The sequence below is a fragment of the Procambarus clarkii genome, chromosome 28, assembly GCF_040958095.1.
Source record: "Procambarus clarkii isolate CNS0578487 chromosome 28, FALCON_Pclarkii_2.0, whole genome shotgun sequence".
NCBI lineage: Eukaryota > Metazoa > Arthropoda > Malacostraca > Decapoda > Cambaridae > Procambarus > Procambarus clarkii.
The window spans coordinates 40197880-40219078 of NC_091177.1; the positions used below are offsets into that span (position 1 = coordinate 40197880).

At 45.3% G+C, this 21199-nt stretch overlaps 1 protein-coding gene across 1 annotated transcript in view; it reads right to left on the reverse strand.

Moving 5' to 3' along the window:
• Positions 1-21199, reverse strand: part of LOC123755126 (dynein intermediate chain 2, ciliary) — a 120396-nt gene that overhangs the window by 84905 nt on the left and 14292 nt on the right. The window contains exons 2-4 of the mRNA XM_069332541.1: positions 12013-12223; positions 9298-9313; positions 8020-8221 (exon numbers count right to left, since the gene is read on the reverse strand). Of these exons, the coding sequence (XP_069188642.1) occupies positions 8020-8221; positions 9298-9313; positions 12013-12223 (429 nt within the window). The remainder of the gene's footprint in view (positions 1-8019; positions 8222-9297; positions 9314-12012; positions 12224-21199) is intronic.

The following is a 21199-nucleotide window of genomic DNA, read 5'->3' on the forward strand; positions in this document are numbered from 1 at the left end:
TTCTTCCTCCCCAGACTCCACTGGGTCTGCTATTGCTGCGTCTCGCCTCGCTTCTCACTCTGTTCTCCCTCAAGCTCTTGTATGCTTCAGTAATCATATCCGCCCTATCTGCGGCGTCTTTCACCTCCTTTATCCCTGCTTCTTGGATCTTGAACTGTGTTTCGGGATGCATCATCTCCAAGAACTTCTCCATGACCATCAGTTGCTTCAGGTCAGCGTAGGATCCAACTCCAGCAGCCTCAATCCACTTCTGGAATCGTCTTTCCAGATCTCTTGCTGTCTCAGCAAAAGTACACGCTCCAACTTTGATCATCTCTCTGAAGCGCTTCCTATAAGCTTCTGGGGTTAACTGAAACGAGCGCAATATGCTGCTCTTTACCATGGCATAATCCTGGCACTCTTCCAGTGACAATTGGGTGTATGCCTCCCTGGCTGCACCAGTCAATCTTAACTAGACCAGCTGGGCCCATTCCTCCTGTGGCCATTCCTTGATACTGGCTACTTTTTCAAAGTGCTCGAAGAAGCTCTCTGCCTCTTCGGGAACAAACAAGGGAATGTCCTTCTCCCTAACCCTAACATCTGGTGGGTGTGATACCTGGGTGGTGCTCTCTGGCAACCCATGTTCAATCCTTTGTTCAGCCAAGGTTCTATTCGCTTCTATCTGCATTTGTTTTGTTCTCTCTTTTTCTTTTTCGACCTCTAGTCTTGCTTTCTCTTTTTCTTTCTCTTGTTCCAACTCCAGTTCCCTTATTCTGGTTTTCTCTTTTTCTATTTCCAGTCTGGTTTTCTCTTTTTCCTTCTCGGCTTCATTTTTCATCTGGAGTTCCAATTTCATCTTTTCCAGCTGGAACTGTCTCTCCTCACGCTGTTGTTGGATATGGAGCTCTAACTTGGATCTCTCCAAGCTCCTATTTCGGCTACTCCTGCTACTGTGGCTACTCTTGCTACTCCTACTTGATCCCTGGGATCTCACTTCATCCTGCCCATCATCCTCCTTTCCACTTTCAGCTCCTTTTTGGGCTCCTTGTTCTGCCGCTTCACTTTTGGCTCTTAACTGCCTCAGGATCTCATCCTTCATCCCAGCTACTTTAGATGCTTTCAACCTAATGCCACATTTTTCTGCTATTTGCTTCAATTGATCCCTCGTGCAACCTTCCAAGTCCTCAGGCTTGCCTGACTCCACAAACGCTTGCGCCTTATCCATCTTGTCCTGTGAGTCTTCCCAAGAGAGAGAGTATACACCTGCGGTCACACAGTTTATCTCAGCAAGGGTGTGCAAATCCACTCTTGGACAGGGTGTGGGTGTGTCAGTTCACTATCCCGGACAGGCCCCCAATTTATTATAGTCTGTGGGTTGGTGGTGTCGTCGTCGTGGTTCCTCCTTTGCAGACAACCCAACCCACAACTCGGTAGAGTGCTTATACCTCACTAGGAGATCACACTAGGCGCTTCTGGCCCTTGGAGAGGGGCTCAACGTCACATATTTAGGGGATGCGGCTCCAACACTTAGCCTCGTTGTCACGTGCACACACCCACTCGAGCCGCTGTGACTCCCCACTCTCTCCTTAGGTGATATGATCTCCTCAATCCCCCTTTGACTTATTAATATTACCTTCTACCCTGTCCACAGCAGTGGTTCTTGGTTCTTTCCCTCTCTCTCTCTTCTTCTGTACTATTTCCTGGGAAGCCTCACTAGGACAAGGGCAAACACCAGCAAATTGGGATACATTTACTGGACAAAGCACATACACAATACATACACACATATAATAATAATGAATCCTATACTCTATAATATTACAATCAGGTTGCACTCCAACACCATCAGAACTCTATTATCAGCTTATCAAGTGGTATCCTATCTCCTGGTTCACCACCTGATACTATCAACCTCCTCAAGTTGATCAAGTCTACATACGCTGTTGCACTATCAGCAAGATAATGTATATATAGAAAATCAGCATTTGAATGCAATAACATATATCAGTATAAATGTTCATTGATACACAACAATGATCAATCGATCACTCTATCAGTCCTGGATCGCCTACATCTGTAGGTAATCCAGCCTACGTCTGTAACTCTAAACTTCAGTGTAAAACACTCCTTGACATAAGAAGGCAAACAGTCACTCACCTCTCACTGCGTCTTGCACGCTAATGACAACTAAACACTATCAACTCCCTACAAGTAATCCACCAGAACTTCCCCTTCCACCTCTGGAAGTTCACTACCCTGATATCTTCAGGTTCTTCCGGGCTTCACTACCAGGATCCTCTGCAGCTCCTCCAGGCTGCTATCATGAAGTTTTCTTGAGCAACTAAGGTGCTTCACCCTTCTGCTAGGTTCCTCCACAGCTCTCTTGGCTGCTACACCATGAAGTTTCCTCGAGTAACTATGGTGCTTCTCCACCTCTACAGAAGCACGTGACACTCCTCTTCACTGCTTCTCCTCACAGCTCGAGGTCCTCTGCTTCACTACCTTGGAGTCTCATCGATTACCTCATCTAGGCTGGCTTCGAAGTTCTCAGCAACTTCTTCCCCAAAGACAAACCTGCAACCCATCGACACTCCAATAAAATTGTTTCCCCTTTAACACATAAACAAAAATAACCACACAATATGCTTGCCTCAAACCTCTATCTGTCCTCTACATACAGTGAGAGTGGACTCCCCCGTTTTGGGCGGGTCCATACTCCACCTCGCCTGGTGGCGGTCCTCACTCGCTGGGAGGGTCTTCCTCCGTCAGGAGCCGGGCTCCCTCAGTCGCCCGTCAGAGCTCAGAGGGGACGGACATCGCTCCGTGCTCCTCCCTCTTCACTCTCCTATTTCAGGCTTTCTGCCTTATTAAAACATGTCTAACTTATAAATAAACATTGCTACTGTCGCTGGGCACACGACCAACTACAAGCAATCACTATGAACTGGCGTATATCGTGCTTACCACAGATTAACTGATCGAGGGCGCTTTCCCTCTGACGGCGTCTGGTCAGGGCGCTCCACACAGCCCACGAAAATGCCTCTGAGCAGCTTATTAAACTCTCCTCGCCGTCCAAGACTTGACACCACAACCTTCTCAGCTCAATTCCACAGCTGGCACGTCTGCACACTTCTCTTCTCTTAGAGATATATCACTAGGGGTTCCCTTCTGGCGGGAGCTCAAACGTAGCGCGGCTTTCCCCTGCAATGTCAGGCACTCAAGTGAGGTCAAGGTCCTCCGGAAGCGAGCCCCACGCCTCCAGCAAAATGTCCACATCTCCTAGCCAGTCATTTATCTGTTTCCTTCTTCACTGCCCATAATCTTAAATTCTTATATATATCCAACCAGCTATTTTACATATGGGTTATCACCTCAATATTTGCTAGACCTTCTAATCAGGTCAGGCTTGCTGAATAACTCTCAAGGAGGGAGACTCGTTTCTCCTGCAGGCTGAGATCATAACAGTAGGTAACTGCAGAAGGCCTATTTTTATTGGCCCATATTTCTTGATGCTTCTATATGGGAGCAGAGTCTTGAAGTGGGTAGAATATAGTTGTGCATTAATAGGCTGTTGATTGCTGGTGTTGACTTCTTGATGTGGAGTGCCTCGCAGACGTCGAGCCGCCTGCTATCACTGTATCTATCGATGATTTCTGTGTTGTTTGCTAAGATTTCTCTGGTGATGGTTTGGTCAAAATACTCAGTATATAGGCAAGACAACAACATCTCTTTCCAGGCGTTTAACGATGCATAAGCAACAGGGCTCCATTAAGGAACATATAGCCTCTTCCCACAAAGTCTTTGAAAATGTAATAAGTTTTACGAAACGCGCTCAAGTGTCACGTCAGACTAGAAATAAAAATGAATTTTGGAGAATATATATATATATATATATATATATATATATATATATATATATATATATATATATATATATATATATATATATATATATATATATATATATATATATATTATATGTGGGTTAGGTTGTCGAAAAACAATTAATTCATGAAAATTTGGCTTATTAGGCAAATCGGGCCTTGCATAGTAGGCAGAGAAGTGCGTTCTGGCTACTAGGTACGACATATATATATATATATATATATATATATATATATATATATATATATATATATATATATATATATATTATATATATATATATATATATATATATATATATATATATATATATATATATATATAAATATATATATATATATATATATATATATATATGTCGTACCTAGTAGCCAGAACTCACTTCTCAGCCTACTATGCATGGCCCGATTTGCCTAACAAGCCAAGTTTTCCTGAATTAATATATTTTCTCTAAATTTTTTCTTATGAAATGATAAAGCTACCCATTTCATAATGTATGAGGTCAATTTTTGTTCATTGAATTAAAATTAACGTAGATATATGACCGAACGTAACCAACCCTACCTAACCTAACCTAACCTATCTCTATAGGTTAGGTTGGGTTAAGTAGCCGAAAAAGTTAGGTTAGGTTAGGTTAGGTAGGTTAGGTAGTCGAAAAACAATTAATTCATGAAAACTTGGCTTATTAGGCAAATCGGGCCTTGCATAGTAGGCTGAGAAGTGAGTTCTGGCTACTAGGTACGACATATATATATATATATATATGTAGATATATATATATATATATATATAATATATATATATATATATATATATATATATATATATATATTATATATATATATATATATATATATATAATATATATATATATATATATATATATATATATATATATATATATATATATATATATATATATATATATATATATATATATATATATATATATATATATATATATATATATATATATATATATATATATATATATATATATATGTCGTACCTAGTAGCCAGAACGCACTTCTCGGCCTACTATTCAAGGCCCGATTTGCCTAATAAGCCAAGTTTTCATGAATTAATTGGTTTTCGACTACCTAACCTACCTAACCTAACCTGACCTAACTTTTTCGGCTACCTAACCTAACCTTACCTATAAAGATAGGTTAGGTTAGGTTAGGTAGGGTTGGTTAGGTTCGGTCATATATGTACGTTAATTTTAACTCCAATAAAAAAAATTGACCTCATACATAATCAAATGGGTAGCTTTATCATTTCATAAGAAAAAAAATAGAGAAAATATATTAATTCAGGAAAACTTGGCTTATTAGGCAAATCGGGCCTTGCATAGTAGGCTGAGAAGTGCGTTCTGGCTACTAGGTACGACATATATATATATGTCGTACCTAGTAGCCAGAACGCACTTCTCAGCCTACTATGCAAGGCCCGATTTGCCTAATAAGCCAAGTTCTAATGAATTAATTGTTTTTCGACAACCTAACCTACCTAACCTAACCTAACCTAACTTTTTCGGCTACCTAACCCAACCTAACCACTAAAGATAGGTTAGGTTAGGTTAGGTAGGGTTAGTTAGATTCGGTCCGATATCTACGTTAATTTTAACTCCAATAAAAAAAAATTGACCTCATACATAATGAAATGGGTAGCTTTATCATTTCATAAGAAAAAAATAGAGAAAATATATTAATTCAGCAAAACTTGGCTTATTAGGCAAATCGGGCCTTGAATAGTAGGCCGAGAAGTGCGTTCTGGCTACTAGGTACGACATATATATATATATATATATATATATATATATATATATATATATATATATATATATATATATATATATAATATATACATACAAAAACGCTATATAATATATATAATATAATATATACATAACACAAAACGTATCCTCATGAAGGGTTCGAATCCAGATATCTGGGCTCTTCATACACCTTTGTATATCTAGTACCTTACCCACTACACAATACCGACCGTTCAAGTCAGTAGTAGATCACAGTGGGTCACAGTGGGCCACAGTGGGTCGCATTGGGTCACAGTGGGTCACAGTGGGTCACAATGGGTCACAGTCGGTCACAGTCGGTCACAGTGGGTCGCAGTGGGCCACATTGGGTCCTAGTATGTCGCAGTGGGTCACAGTATGTCACAATGAGTCACAGTGGGCCACAGTATGTCATAGTGGGCCACAGTATGTCATAGTGGGCCACAGTGAGCCACAGTGGGTCACAGTATGTTATAGTGGGTCACAGTGGTCGTTGTGGGTCACAGTGGTCGTTGTGGGTCACAGTGGTCATTGTGGGTTACAGTGGGCCACAGTATGTCATAGTGGATCAGAGAGAGTCACATTAGGTCACAGTGGGTCACAGAGAGTCACAGTAGGTCACAGTGGGTCACAGAGAGTCACAGTGGGTCACAGAGAGTCACAGTGGGTCACAGAGAGTCACAGTGGGTCACAGAGAGTCACAGTGGGTCACAGAGAGTCACAGTAGGTCACAGTGGGTCACAGAGAGTCATAGTGGGTCACAAAGAGTCACAGTAGGTCACAGTGGGTCACAGAGAGTCACAGTGGGTCACAGAGAGTCACAGTGGGTCACAGAGAGTCACAGTGGGTCACAGAGAGTCACAGTGGTTCACAGAGAGTCACAGTGGGTCACAGAGAGTCACAGTGGGTCACAGAGAGTCACAGTGGGTCACAGAGAGTTACAGTGGGTCACAGAGAGTTACAGTGGGTCACAGAGAGTCACTGGGGGTCACAGAGAGTCACAGTGGGTCACAGAGTCACTGTGTGTCACAGAGAGTTACAGTGGGTCACAGAGAGTCACAGTGGGTCACAGAGAGTCACTGGGGGTCACAGAGAGTCACAGTGGGTCACAGAGAGTCACTGGGGGTCACAGAGAGTCACAGTGGGTCACAGAGAGTCACAGTGGTTCACAGAGAGTCACAGTGGGTCACAGAGAGTCACTGGGGGTCACAGAGAGTCACAGTGGGTCACAGAGAGTCACTGTGGGCCACAGTGGGTCACAGAGAGTCACAGAGAGTCACAGAGAGTCACAGTGGGTCACAGTGGTCCGCAGTGGGCCAGGTGTCTTCTTTTGCAATTTCATTTTCTATGTATGTTATGTAGGGAATGATGCAAAATCACTAATAAATATATTTAACTGATGATTTTCCCTTCAGAAAACATTCAAATCTAAGTAAGCAATCACAAATATTTTGATTTGCCCAACTTGTTTCACCAATCACGTTCTCTGGGCACTGGTCTCTATACTCTATATGTGACCTTCGTGAGGAAGTGTTGTGCTTCCTAACATATCATCTTTTTTCTTCTAAATTCGTTTGAATGGCAGTCAGCATTATAAACTAAAATTAATTACAATTTCACATTTTCTTTTTGTTTAACCAGGAAGGATAGACAACTATGAGTTCGTGTTAGACTCACTTACGATGTATCATTGTTCATAGCAGTTGGGCCGTATATTCACTCACCAGCTGTTGTCACCTCGCACACTTATCTCCTATTTAACTGTTAACAATGCAGGCACCATTCTTTTGTAATTTCTTTTTTTACTTTTGTAATTTCTTTTTTTAATCACCCTTACTTCAACTCCTGCACATTCCTCTCCAGATTCCCATTATCTGGTCCCAGTCGTAATTACTCCTCGCTGACACAAACGATATCATTTTTATTTTTATTTTCTTTCTTTCTATTGCCCGCGCGTTCATCTCACACTCGTAATTCTGTGGCGCGGGTTCGATTCCCGCACGAGGCAGAACAAATGGGCAAAGTTTCTTTCACCCTGAATGCCCCTGTTACCTAGCAGTAAATAGGTACCTGGGAGTTAGTCAGCTGTCACGGGCTGCTTCCTGGGGGTGGAGGCCTGGTCGAGAACCGGGCCGCGGGGACACTAAAGCCCCGAAATCATCTCAAGATAACCTCAAGATAATCTCAAGATAACCCCCGTTCATCCTCTTCTATCCCTGGCTTTCCCACTCTAGCCAAAGGACCACAAAGCCTGCCCCACCTTCTTAAGGATGGGACCTTTGCGGGCCCTAGCTAGCCCACCCTAGCTAGCCCACGCTGGCTAACCCACCCATTCCTACGGTGTTCATGACCTGGCTTACCTTCCTCGGGATACGCAGAGTTTGAGAGACTCGTTCACTGAAGTTAAAGGGATTTGGTTGAGAGTCTAACTTGGCCAGTTGCTCGGCGGACATTATACTTCCATATAGCTCCTCCAGTTCGTGGCTCACGTCCTGCGGCTCGTGTTGCTGGACTGTCTTGTTGCTGTTGCTGATAATGTGGCATATACTGCACTTGCTGCGGCTGCATCATGGCTTGAGGAAGGAGAGTGTTAAAATTGATGAGAATTATAAGACATAATATACACCGAATGACAAACTCTACGAATAGCCCAAGAATAATTATACAGAGCAATACACATCTAATAGGATATAAAGCACGTGAGGACAAACGCTCATGAAAACAAAGTTTAAAACTGGAACTTAACTAAACTTCAAGTTCCTCACGAGCATACATAAGCCAGTCAACAAATGTATTCTATAGAACAACTCTTTGAACTTAAGCCACGCAGTACGATACAGACTTGAGGAAATATCAAAATATTTATATAAATATTAATTTTATTGGGTTAAATTATTATTTACAATCAAATAAATGTTGTTGCTCTGAGATTTGCAGCAATATTTTCAACTCATTATATATCTATATAAATAAAAATGGAAACGTTCATTTGTTCAAAATCGCTACTCTCCGAAAGTTCTTCACCGATTGCCTTGAAATTTTCACACAACGTTCCATTCACATTCGAGCAGATTTTATATACATACTATATAAGCGGAATTTGAGCGGAATTCTGTGTTGCGTTTCACTTACGAGATGGAGAACGATGGGAAGCTGCTTTTTCTAGATGTAACAGTCATGAAAAGGAGCAGAGGTTTCCACACTGCAGTCTACACTAAGGAAACAAACATAGGAATGTGCCTCAATGCCAACAGTGACTGCCCAGACAGGTACAAGAGGAGTGTTGTTAACGCTTATGTCGACCGTGCTCTCAGCCACAGCTCAGGATGGAAGCAAGTCGATGAAGAACTCTGTAGGGTACGGCAGGTCCTAGTCAACAACGGCTTCTCCAATGGTTTCGTTGAAGACATCATAAGAAGGAAAGTGAAACGCCATGCAACCTCTGAAGAGACTACTAACACAACACCTGTACCCCCCTATTAGACTATTTTACAGGAACTTCTTTTCCACAGCTCATAAAACGGAGGAAAGGGTCCTGAAAGATATTGTTAATAGAAACGTTATCCCTACAGACAAAAATCAGAAGATACAATTGACGATTTATTATATGTGAGGGGATGGTTCACCAGCTCACTTACAATAGTGCTCTTATGCCTGTAGGAGCCAGTACACTTGTTAAGTGCACTTGTTAAGTGGGCGGACTTAATGTTTAGTAACCAGCAACTGAAACATGTAGTGTTTGGGCTCATGTGAGAGCCCCAGTCATCAGCAGTCCAGAAATGTTACCCTGGCCGGAGTAACACGTCTGTGGACAGCGCTAGAGCCGATAGCATCATCTCCTTGTATGGCATGGAGCGAGACTCGACTTTGCGCGGGAACAGCTAGGCCGCAGGCGTGGGGTGAGCTGTGGGCCTCCCGCGCTCGCTGGCCACTTGAGCCGTCGTCATGGAAACAGCCGCCATCTTAGTAAACATCTTGAGCCGCCATGTTGGTCGGCCATTTTGGAGCTGCCCTAGGGGCTATGCTACACCGTCGCTGATTGGATGAGAGGGGTAGGCCGCTGTATGCCTTCCTCTCATTGGTTATTTCGAGAAGGACGCGGGAATCGTCGATGTGAGCATCATTCTGAACCCAGCTGCCACTCTGTCAAGACGCTTCCCTGTACTCAATTCGGCCAAATTGAAGTATAGGGCGTCGTGGTGGCTGGGACTACTCAACTGCTTCACCAACGACAGCGGTCGTCACAGAATCCGGCCGAAGTCGTCGCTTGGAGGGGAGAAAGACATTGTGTACAGTGGGTAGAGGTACAGTGATCTGGGATTGTGGGGTAATGTGCATACGAGCAGTAACAGACTCGTAGATCCCATACCAGTGATGATTAGACTTGCTAGTGCTCTGTAGCAGTCGATGGGAACGGGGAAATTCGTGTCAGGCAGATTTCCCATGTTTGTGTGAGACGCTATCGTTGTGCGCGTCACCTGGGTACGAACGCTTCACTTCACCAGTGGGTCGAGGGTGCGAACCGAGCCGTGTTGAGTGGGAGGGGTTCGAGTGTGCGCCAATTGTACGAAAAAATACCACGTAAGGTACTACCGCCACCTACCGCTGCCGTGAGCGAGCCAGCCACCTGTAGCGGGGTGCATGATGTATGGGAATGGTGTGTAAGCCGGCACTGTGAATGAGTAAGTACCTATGTGTGTATTTCTGGTGATCAGTTAGTCTCTAAAAGCTTGAATTCGAGGTCAAGTGTTCCGTCACATTGTCACGCAGCACCTGTGGAGGTGAAGTGGAGTGTGGATGAGGAGATAATCACCCTTGTTGTCATCTTCTGAGTCCAGAGGGACTTACGTCTGGTGTACACAGACGTACAGTGTGTGTGTGTGTGTGGGTACACACGGGAACAGAGTATACATAGATTAGCCAAGGACTGAGAGGATGTCCATGTAATAATTATATTATTCCATTGAGGTAAATAATAATTTTTGATAGTCCATGGGACGGAGTGATATCATTTCCATGTGTGGTCTTGCAGGTGTGGAATTCCATCACTGAGTGCTTAGGTATGTGTAATGCCAGTGATTCCTGGCAATGATTATTGTGGAGTGTACCACAGTGTGGTCTTAATTTCTTGTATTGTTCCCAGGGCCGTGGCAAGTGTGATTTATATATATATATGTATTGTGGATTGCAGTATTAACGTAATTTTGGTAGAATTTGGTGAGTGACGAGGCTGGCTGGAGAGACCACCGTCAACACAATCACCACCATCCCCCTCACCACACACACGACCATCACCATCCCCCTCACCACACACACGACCACCACCATCCCCCTCACCACACACACGACCACTACCATCCCCCTCACCACACACACGACCACCACCATCCCCCTCACCACACACACGACCACCACCATCCCCCTCACCACACACACGACCACCACCATCCTCCTCACCACACACACGACCACCACCATCCCCCTCACCACACACACGACCACCACCATCACCCCCTCACCACACACACGACCACCACCATCCCCCTCACCACACACACGACCACCACCATCCCCCTCACCATACACACGACCACCACCATCACCCCCTCACCACACACACGACCACCACCATCCCCCTCACCATACACACGACCACCACCATCACCCCCTCACCACACACACGACCACCACCATCCCCCTCACCATACACACGACCACCACCATCCCCCTCACCACACACACGACCACCACCATCCCCCTCACCACACACTCGACCACCACCATCCCCCTCACCATACACACGACCACCACCATCCCCCTCACCACACACACGACCACCACCATCCCCCTCACCACACACTCGACCACCACCATCCCCCTCACCATACACACGACCACCACCATCCCCCTCACCATACACACGACCACCACCATCCCCCTCACCATACACACGACCACCACCATCCCCCTCACCATACACACGACCACCACCATCAGGAAGCGGTGATCAGTGCTAGAGTCACTGCTTATATATATCCTCATATATAATTACTAATTAAGGATTCCGATTGGTATTGGTCAGGTCGGTTTAAGTAGTCAATCATCGGTACTGGCGTTGATTACAGTGCTGGCCTTGACAAGCATGTCAGGTTAAGGTGAAATGTCTTCACCTGTCACGCATGGCATGTCTTCTCCCTCACCAGGACTATGGATAGCATCTGATTGCTAATGAACCTTGAGTCGATATCTATGACCGACATATTTGTATAAATCTTTGATACATATATATTCCATCTGTCAGGAGATTAACACAACTCCACTTTTGATATATGTAAACATAGTGGGATACTTACCTTGACCCTGAGCTGTCTCTCGGGCCAAGGTCTGCAGCTCCAGGTCCTCTCTGTGTATGACCCTGGAGGGCAAGGTCAGAAGGTTGATGAGGAAGTCTCCAGCTGGTAAGGTTTGGTACTGGTTGCTCTTGAAGTCGTAGCACACCTCGGCCTCGAGCTGGGCGCTGCTGCTGCTCAGCCTTATCTCCACCTCGGGTCCCAGCACCTGCAGCTTCAAGGAGAAAGACGTTGTTAGTTAATGTCACCTTTGGCGATGACAAGCGCTGCTGCCTACTGCTGCATCTGGAGAGTGAAATTATTTTGTTTGAGTTTACTGGAATTTATCTGAGGGCAATCATTTCTAGAGACAGGAAGCTGGCGGCTAGTCAAAATTTCCCAATTTTTTCCCTAGCTTCATCCTTTCAGCTCCGGAACGAGTCTCGATGCATATCATTGGACATTTTCTAGTTTCTCCTTCTTTTTCAGGTAAGTGTTCCATCTCGGGATGGATATTGAAGTGTGGGTCTCACCTTCGCTGTATATAGGGTCCAGAAGGGTTGATAGGGTATAGAAGGGTATAGGGTTGAAACTTGGACACAAGCCCCTGTGTCCAAGTTTCTGAAGGATACACGGATGTTGGCCAGTATGCCATATGCAGCTGTTGTTATTCTGCTAATGTGGGCTTCTGGCATCAGATCTGAGGTTTTGTTAACTCCCGGGACTTTCTTCTTTTCGGGGCAAAATTAATGAAATGAAAATATAAACCCTTTTCCGATTGAAGAATCTGTCTTCCCTTCATCCTATACTGCTTTACTCTGTGTGTGTGTGTGTGTGTGTGTGTGTGTGTGTGTGTGTGTGTGTGTGTGTGTGTGTGTGTGTGTGTGTGTGTGTGTGTGTGTGTGTGTGTGTGTGTGTATTCACCTATTTGTACTCACCTATTTGTGCTTGCGGGGGTTGAGTTTTGGCTCTTTGGTCCCGCCTCTCAACTGTCAATCAACTGGTGTACAGATTCCTGAGCCTACTGGGCTCTATCATATCTACATTTGAAACTGTGTATGGAGTCAGCCTCCACCACATCACTGTCTAATGCATTCCATCCGTTAACTACTCTGACACTGAAAAAGTTCCTTCTAACGTCTCTGTGGCTCATGTGGGTACTCAGCTTCCACCTGTGTCCCCTTGTTTGCGTCCCACCAGTGTTGAATAGTTTATCCTTGTTTACCCGGTCGATTCCTCTGAGGATTTTGTAGGTTGTGATCATGTCTCCCCTTACTCTTCTGTCTTCCAGTGTCGTAAGGTGCATTTCCCGCAGCCTTTCCTCGTAACTCATGCCTCTTAGTTCTGGGACTAGTCTAGTGGCATACCTTTGGACTTTTTCCAGCTTCGTCTTGTGCTTGACAAGATACGGGCTCCATGCTGGGGCCGCATACTCCAGGATTGGTCTTACATATGTGGTGTACAAGATTCTGAATGATTCCTTACACAGGTTCCTGAACGCTGTTCTGATGTTATCCAGCCTCGCATATGCCGCAGATGTTATTCTTTTTATGTGGGCTTCAGGAGACAGGTTTGGTGTGATATCAACTCCTAGATCTTTCTCTCTGTCCGTTTCATTAAGTACTTCATCTCCTATTCTGTATCCTGTGTCTGGCCTCCTGTTTCCACTGCCTAGTTTCATTACTTTGCATTTACTTGGGTTGAACTTCAACAGCCATTTGTTGCACCATTCACTCAGTCTGTCTAGGTCATCTTGTAGCCTCCTACTATCGTCCTCAGTTTCAATTCTCCTCATAATTTTTGCATCATCGGCAAACATTGAGAGAAACGATTCTATACCCTCTGGGAGATCATTTACATATATCAGAAACAGTATAGGTCCAAGGACTGACCCCTGCGAGACTCCACTCGTAACGTCTCGCCAATCTGAGACCTCACCCCTCACACTGACTCCTTGTCTCCTGTTGCTTAGGTACTCCTCTATCCAACGGAGTACCTTCCCTTTCACTTCCGCCTGCATCTCCAGCTTTTTCACTAGCCTCTTGTGTGGCACTGTATCAAAGGCTTTCTGACAATCCAAAAATATGCAGTCTGCCCACCCTTCTCTTTCTTGCCTTATTTTTGTTGCCTGGTCGTAGAATTCAAGTAACCCTGTGAGGCAGGACCTGCCATCCCTGAATCCATGTTGGTGCTGTGTTACAAAGTTCTTTCGCTCCAGGTGCTCCACTAGCTTTCTTCGCACAATCTTCTCCATCAGCTTGCATGGTATGCAGGTTAGGGACACTGGCCTGTAATTCAGTGCCTCCTGTCTATCCCCTTTCTTGTATATCGGGACTACGTTAGCTGCTTCCAAATATCTGGCAGTTCCCCTGTTGTCAGAGATTTGTTATACACTATAATGAGTGGTAGGCACAGTTCTTCTGCTCCTTCCTTTAGTATCCAAGGGGAGATTCCATCTGGGCCTATAGCCTTTGTCACATCCAACTCTAGTAAACACTTCCTTACTTCCCCGCTGGTAATCTCAAACTCTTCCAGTGGTTCCTGGGTAGCTATTCCCTCTCTATTCTCTGGGATTTCTCCTTGCTCTAAGGTGAAGACCTCTTGGAATTTCTTATTCAGTTCCTCACACACTTCCTTGTCGTTTGTAGTGAATCCTTCTGCCCCTTTCCTTAATTTCATAACCTGTTCCTTTACTGTTGTTCCTTTACTGTGTGTGTGTGTGTGTGTGTGTGTGTGTGTACTCACCTATATGTACTCACCTATATGTGCTTGCAGGATCGAGCATTGACTCTTGGATCCCGCCTTTCGAGCATCGGTTGTTTACAGCAATGACTCCTGTCCCATTTCCCTATCATACCTGGTTTTAAAATTATGAATAGTATTTGCTTCCACAACCTGTTCCTGAAGTGCATTCCATTTCCCCACTACTCTCACGCTAAAAGAAAACTTCCTAACATCTCTGTGACTCATCTGAGTTTCAAGCTTCCATCCATGTCCTCTCGTTCTGTTACTATTCCGTGTGAACATTTCGTCTATGTCCACTCTGTCAATTCCTCTGAGTATCTTATACGTTCCTATCATGTCCCCCCTCTCCCTTCTTCTTTCTAGTGTCGTAAGGCACAGTTCCCTCAGGCGCTCTTCATACCCCATCCCTCGTAGCTCTGGGACGAGTCTCGTTGCAAACCTCTGAACCTTTTCCAGTTTCATTATATGCTTCTTCAGATGGGGACTCCATGATGAGGCGGCATACTCTAAGACTGGCCTTACGTAGGCAGTGTAAAGCGCCCTAAATGCCTCCTTACTTAGGTTTCTGAATGATGTTCTAACTTTTGCCAGTGTAGAGTACGCTGCTGTCGTTATCCTATTAATATGTGCCTCAGGAGATAGATTAGGTGTTACGTCCACCCCCAGGTCTCTTTCACGCGTCGTTACAGGTAGGCTGTTCCCCTTCATTGTGTACTGTCCCTTTGGTCTCCTATCTCCTAGTCCCATTTCCATAACTTTACATTTGCTCGTGTTGAATTCTAGTAGCCATTTCTCTGACCATCTCTGCAATCTGTTCAGGTCCTCTTGGAGGATCCTGCAATCCTCATCTGTCACAACTCTTCTCATCAACTTTGCATCATCCGCAAACATCAACATGTAGGACTCTACGCCTGTAAACATGTCGTTAACATATACAAGAAATAGAATTGGTCCCAGCACCGATCCTTGTGGTACTCCACTTGTTACTGTTCGCCAGTCCGACTTCTCGCCCCTTACCGTAACTCTTTGGCTCCTTCCAAAGGAGTGTGTGTGTGTGTGTGTGTGTGTGTGTGTGTGTGTGTGTGTGTGTGTGTGTGTGTGTGTGTGTGTGTGTGTGTGTGTACTCATCTAGTTGTACTCACCTAGTTGTGTTTGCAGGGGTTGAGCTCTGGCTCTTTGGTCCCGCCTCTCAACCGTCAATCAACAGGTGTACAGATTCCTGAGCCAATTGGGCTCTATTATATCTACACTTGAAACTGTGTATGGAGTCAGCCTCCACCACATCACCTCCTAATGCATTCCATTTGTCAACCACTCTGACACTAAAAAAGTTCTTTATAATATCTCTGTGGCTCATTTGGGCACTCAGTTTCCACCTGTGTCCCCTTGTGCGTGTTCCCCTTGTGTTAAATAGACTGTCTTTATCTACCATATCAGTTCCCTTCAGAATCTTGAATGTGGTGATCATGTCCCCCCTAACTCTTCTGTCTTCCAGCGAAGTGAGGTTTAATTCCCGTAGTCTCTCCTCGTAGCTCATACCTCTCAGCTCGGGTACTAGTCTGGTGGCAAACCTTTGAACCTTTTCCAGTTTAGTCTTATCCTTGAATAGATATGGACTCCATGCTGGGGCTGCATACTCCAGGATTGGCCTGACATATGTGGTATACAAAGTTCTGAATGATTCTTTACACAAGTTTCTGAATGCCGTTCGTATGTTGGCCAACCTGGCATATGCCGCAGATGTTATCCGCTTGATATGTACTGCAGGAGACAGGTCTGGCGTGATATCAACCCCCAAGTCTTTTTCCTTTTCTGACTCCTGAAGAATTTCCTCTCCCAGATGATACCTTGTATCTGGCCTCCTGCTCCCTACACCTATCTTCTGTACATTACATTTGGTTGGGTTAAACTCTAACAACCATTTGTTCGACCATTCCTTCAGCTTGTCTAGGTCTTCTTGAAGCCTCAAACAGTCCTCTTCTGTTTTAATCCTTCTCATAATTTTAGCATCGTCCGCAAACATTGAGAGAAATGAATCGATACCCTCTGGGAGATCATTTACATATATCAGAAACAAGATAGGACCGAGTACAGAGCCCTGTGGGACTCCACTGGTGACTTCACGCCAGTCGGAGGTCTCACCCCTCACCGTAACTCTCTGCTTCCTATTGCTTAGATACTCCCTTATCCACTGGAGCACCTTACTAGCTTCACCTGCCTGTCTCTCCAGCTTATGTACCAGCCTCTTATGCGGTACTGTCAAAGGCTTTCCGACAATCCAAGAAAATGCAGTCCGCCCAGCCCTCTCTTTCTTGCTTAATCTTTGTCACCTGATCGTAGAATTCTATCAAGCCTGTAAGGCAAGATTTACCCTCCCTGAACCCATGTTGGCGATTTGTCACGAAGTCCCTTCTCTCCAGATGTGTTACCAGGTTTTTTCTCACGATCTTCTCCATCACCTTGCATGGTATACAAGTCAAGGACACTGGCCTGTAGTTCAGAATTTCTTATTCAGTTCCTCACACACTTCCTTGTCGTTTGTAGTGAATCCTTCTGTCCCTATCCTTAATTTCATAACCTGTTCCTTTACTGTTGTTTTTCTCCTGATGTGGCTATGCAGCAATTTAGGCTGAGTCTTTGCCTTGCTTGCGATGTCATTTTCGTATTGTCTTTCTGCCTCTCTTCTCATCCTAATATATTCATTCCTGGCATTCTGGTATCTTTCTCTGCTCTCCAGTGTCCTGTTATTCCTATAGTTTCTCCATGCCCTTTTACTTTGCTGCTTAGCTAGCCTACATCTCTGATTAAACCATGGGTTTCTCATCTTCATTTCACTGTTTTCCTTTTGGACTGGGACAAACTTGTTTGCTGCATCCTTGCATTTTTGCGTGATGTATTTCATCATATCTTGGGCCGTCTTTTCCCTGAGCTCTGTTTCCCATGCTATATCTGCTAGGCATTTTCTTATCTCCTCATAGTTTCCCTTTCGGTATGCTAACCTTTTGGTTTCGGTATCCCTCCTCGAGTTCAATAACCCTTCTTCAATCAGGTACTCAAACACCAATACACTGTGGTCGCTCATTCCTACTGGGTCCTCAAAACTGATTTCTCTTATGTCAGAGTCGTTCAGGGTGAAAACCAGGTCGAGTCTCGCTGGTTCGTCATTTCCTCTCATCCTTGTGGGTTCGCTGACATGCTGGGTTAAGAAGTTTCTAGTCGCCACCTCCAGTAGTTTGGCTCTCCACGTATCCTCGCCTCCATGCGGTTCCTTGTTCTCCCAATCAATCCTGCCGTGATTGAAGTCCCCCATGATGAGCAGGTGGGATCTATTTCTACAGGCAGAAGAGGCTGCCCTCTCATTTATAGTGTTAACTGCCATGTTGTTGCTTTCGTACTCTTGACTGGGTCTTCTGTCATTTGGTGGAGGATTATATATTACTGCTACTACTATCCTTGGTCCTCCCATTGTCATGGTGCCTGCTATGTTGTCTCTGAAACCCTCACAGCCCGGGATAGCCATCTCCTTAAAATTCCATTCCTTTCTCATGAGTAGGGCCACTCCTCCTCCTCCCCTACCTTCCCTCTCTTTCCTTATTATTGTGTACTCCTGGGGAAACACGGCATTCGTTATGATTCCAGAGAGTTTTGTTTCAGTGAGTCCAATTACATCTGGGTTCACTTCTTGTGCTCTTTCTACGTTCAATTGCCTTGCTTGTGATCCCATCTATGTTCGAGTACATTGCCCTGAAACTAACTCTCTTCTGCTTCTCCTCTGGGGAGGACCTGTGGGGTCTGGGGTGAGTGGGAGCTGGGAGGATCTGGTATGGGGAGACTGGTGGAGGAGGAAGGGCTTGGGGGGGTGGGGGGGGAGGGGGAGGGTAGGGGGAGTGGGTGAGGGGGGGAGGGTTGGGGGGGGGCAATAAAGTGGGGAGGGCTTGGGGGGCGTGGGGGGAAAGGGAAGGCTGAGATGGTTGAGGAAGAGGGGAGGGTTTTGGGGAGTGGTGGAGAGGGGAAGGCTTAGGTGGGGTGGGGGAGAGTGGAGAGCTTAGGGGGTTGGGGGAGAATGGAGGGCTTGTGGGTGGGAGGGACGGAAAGGCATGTGGGGGAAGGGAGGGCTTGGGGGATGGGGGAGAAGGGAGGTCCTGGGGGGAGGGGGGAGTGGGAGGAGGGGGTGAGTGGGAGGAGAGGGGTGGGTGGGGGGAGGATGCCTTAGGTGGGTACTTAGTGGGGGGCTGACAGGGGTTGGGGCAGGTAGGGTGTCTGTTGGGTGGAATGAGGGGGTGGTGCCGCACTCCCTGTGGCTAATGCACTGTTTGAGGAGGGTTCCCCATTCCCCTCTGGGATTGTAGGGATCGGGGGTGTGGCTCCCTGATTCCTTTCTCTCTCCCTGCGCTCCTTCCTCGCGTCTGCTGCTTGCATTCTCTCTTCCCTTGTCATATCCCTCTGCAAGAATACTCTTTGAACTTCTCTACACCTACTAGACAGCACTTCCTTTCTAATAGTTCCTCTTTCGCGATTTCGCTCATGAAAACCACCTTTATCATTCGGTCTCTGTCCTTGTTGTACTTTCCAAGCCTGAAAACCTTTTCAACATTTTGCTCAGCTCCCTCCATCCTTACCTCTTTAAGGATCTCTTTAATCATGTTTTTGTCCTTGTCTCTCTGCTCCTTTGGTCTGGTCCCTGTTTGTTCTTTAATGCCTGCTACTACTACTGCTCTATTTCTCTCTATCAGCCGGCTAGTACATCTAGCCGCTTCCTGAGAGGAAGCCACTTCCATGGCAACTTCCTTAACTGCAGACCTAGCTTCAGGGCTTTACACTGCCTACGTGAGTATGCCGTGTGTGTGTGTGGCAGTGTGTGTGTGTGTGTGTGTGTGTGTGTGTGTGTGTGTGTGTGTGTGTGTGTGTGTGTGTGTGTGTGTGTGTGTGTGTGTGTGTGTGTGTGTGTGTGTGAGTGTGTGTTTGTGTGTACTCACCTATTTGTGCCTGCAGGATCGAGCATTGACTCTTGGATCCCGCCTTTCGAGCCATCGGTTGTTTACAGCAATGACTCCGGTCCTATTTCCTCATCATACCTAGTTTTAAAATTATGAATAGAATATGCTTCCACAACCTGTTCCTTAAATGCATTCTATTTTTCCACTACTCTCACGCTAAAAGAAAACTTCCTAACATCTCTGTGACTCATCTGAGTTTCCAGCTTCCACCCATATCCCTCGTTCTGTTACTATTCCGTGTGAACATTTCGTCTATTTCCACTCTGTCAATGCCCCTAAGTATTTTATACGTTCCTATCATATCCCACCTCTCCCTTCTTTTTTCTAGTGTCGTAAGGCTCAGTTCCTTCAGGCGCTCTTCATATCCCATCCCTCGTAACGTTGGGACGAGTCTTGTTGCAAACTTCTGAACTTTTTCCAGTTTTCTTATGTGTTTCGTCAGGTGGGGACTCCATGATGAGGCGACATACTCTAAGACGGCATACTCACGTAGGCAGTGTAAAGCGCCCTAAATGCCTCCTTACTTAGGTTTCTGAATGATGTTCTAACTTTTGCCGGTGTTGAGTACTCTGCTGTCGTTATCCTTTTTATATGTGCTTTAGGATAAAGATTAGGTGTTACGTCAGGTCTCTTTCTGACGTCGTCACAGGTAGGCAGTTCCCCTTCATTGTGTACTGTCCCTTTGGTCTCCTATCACCCTATCCCATTTCCATAACTTTACATTTGCTCGTGTTGAACTCCAGTAGCCATTTCTCTGACCATCTCTGCAACCTGTTCAAGTCCTCCTGGAGGATCCTACAATCCTCATCTGTCACAACTCTTATCAACTTTGCGTCATCCCCGAACATCGACATGTAGGATTCAACTTCTGTAAACATGTCGTTAACGTATATTAGAAATAGAATTGGTCCCAGCACCGATCCTTGAGATACTCCACTCGTTACTGTTCGCCAGTCCGATTTCTAGCCCCTTACCGTAACTCTTTGGCTCCTTCCTGTTAGGTAGTTCCTTACTCTTACTAGAGCCTTTCCGCTCACTCCTACCTGCCTCTCAAGTTTGAATAGCAGTCTCATGTGCGGACTGTATCAAATGCTTTTTGCCAGTCCTGAAATATGCAGTCTGCCCAACCTTCTCTGTCCTGCCTTATCCTCGTTATTTTACCATAGAATTCCAAAAGGTTTGTTAGACAAGATTTCCCTTTCCAGAACTCATGTTGATATTTGTTTACAAACCTAATGTTCTCTAGGTGTGCAAGCAGTCTTATCCTAATTATTCTTTCAAGTATTTTACAGGGGATGCTTGTCATTAATATAGGTCTAGAGTTAAGTGCCTCCTTCCTATCACCTTTCTTGAAAATCGGTACGACATTTGCCCTCTTCCAGCCATTGGGCAACTCTCCTGACATAAGTGATTCATTAAAGATCCTTGCCAGAGGCCTCTGCTGCCTCTTTTAGTATTCACGGTGATAC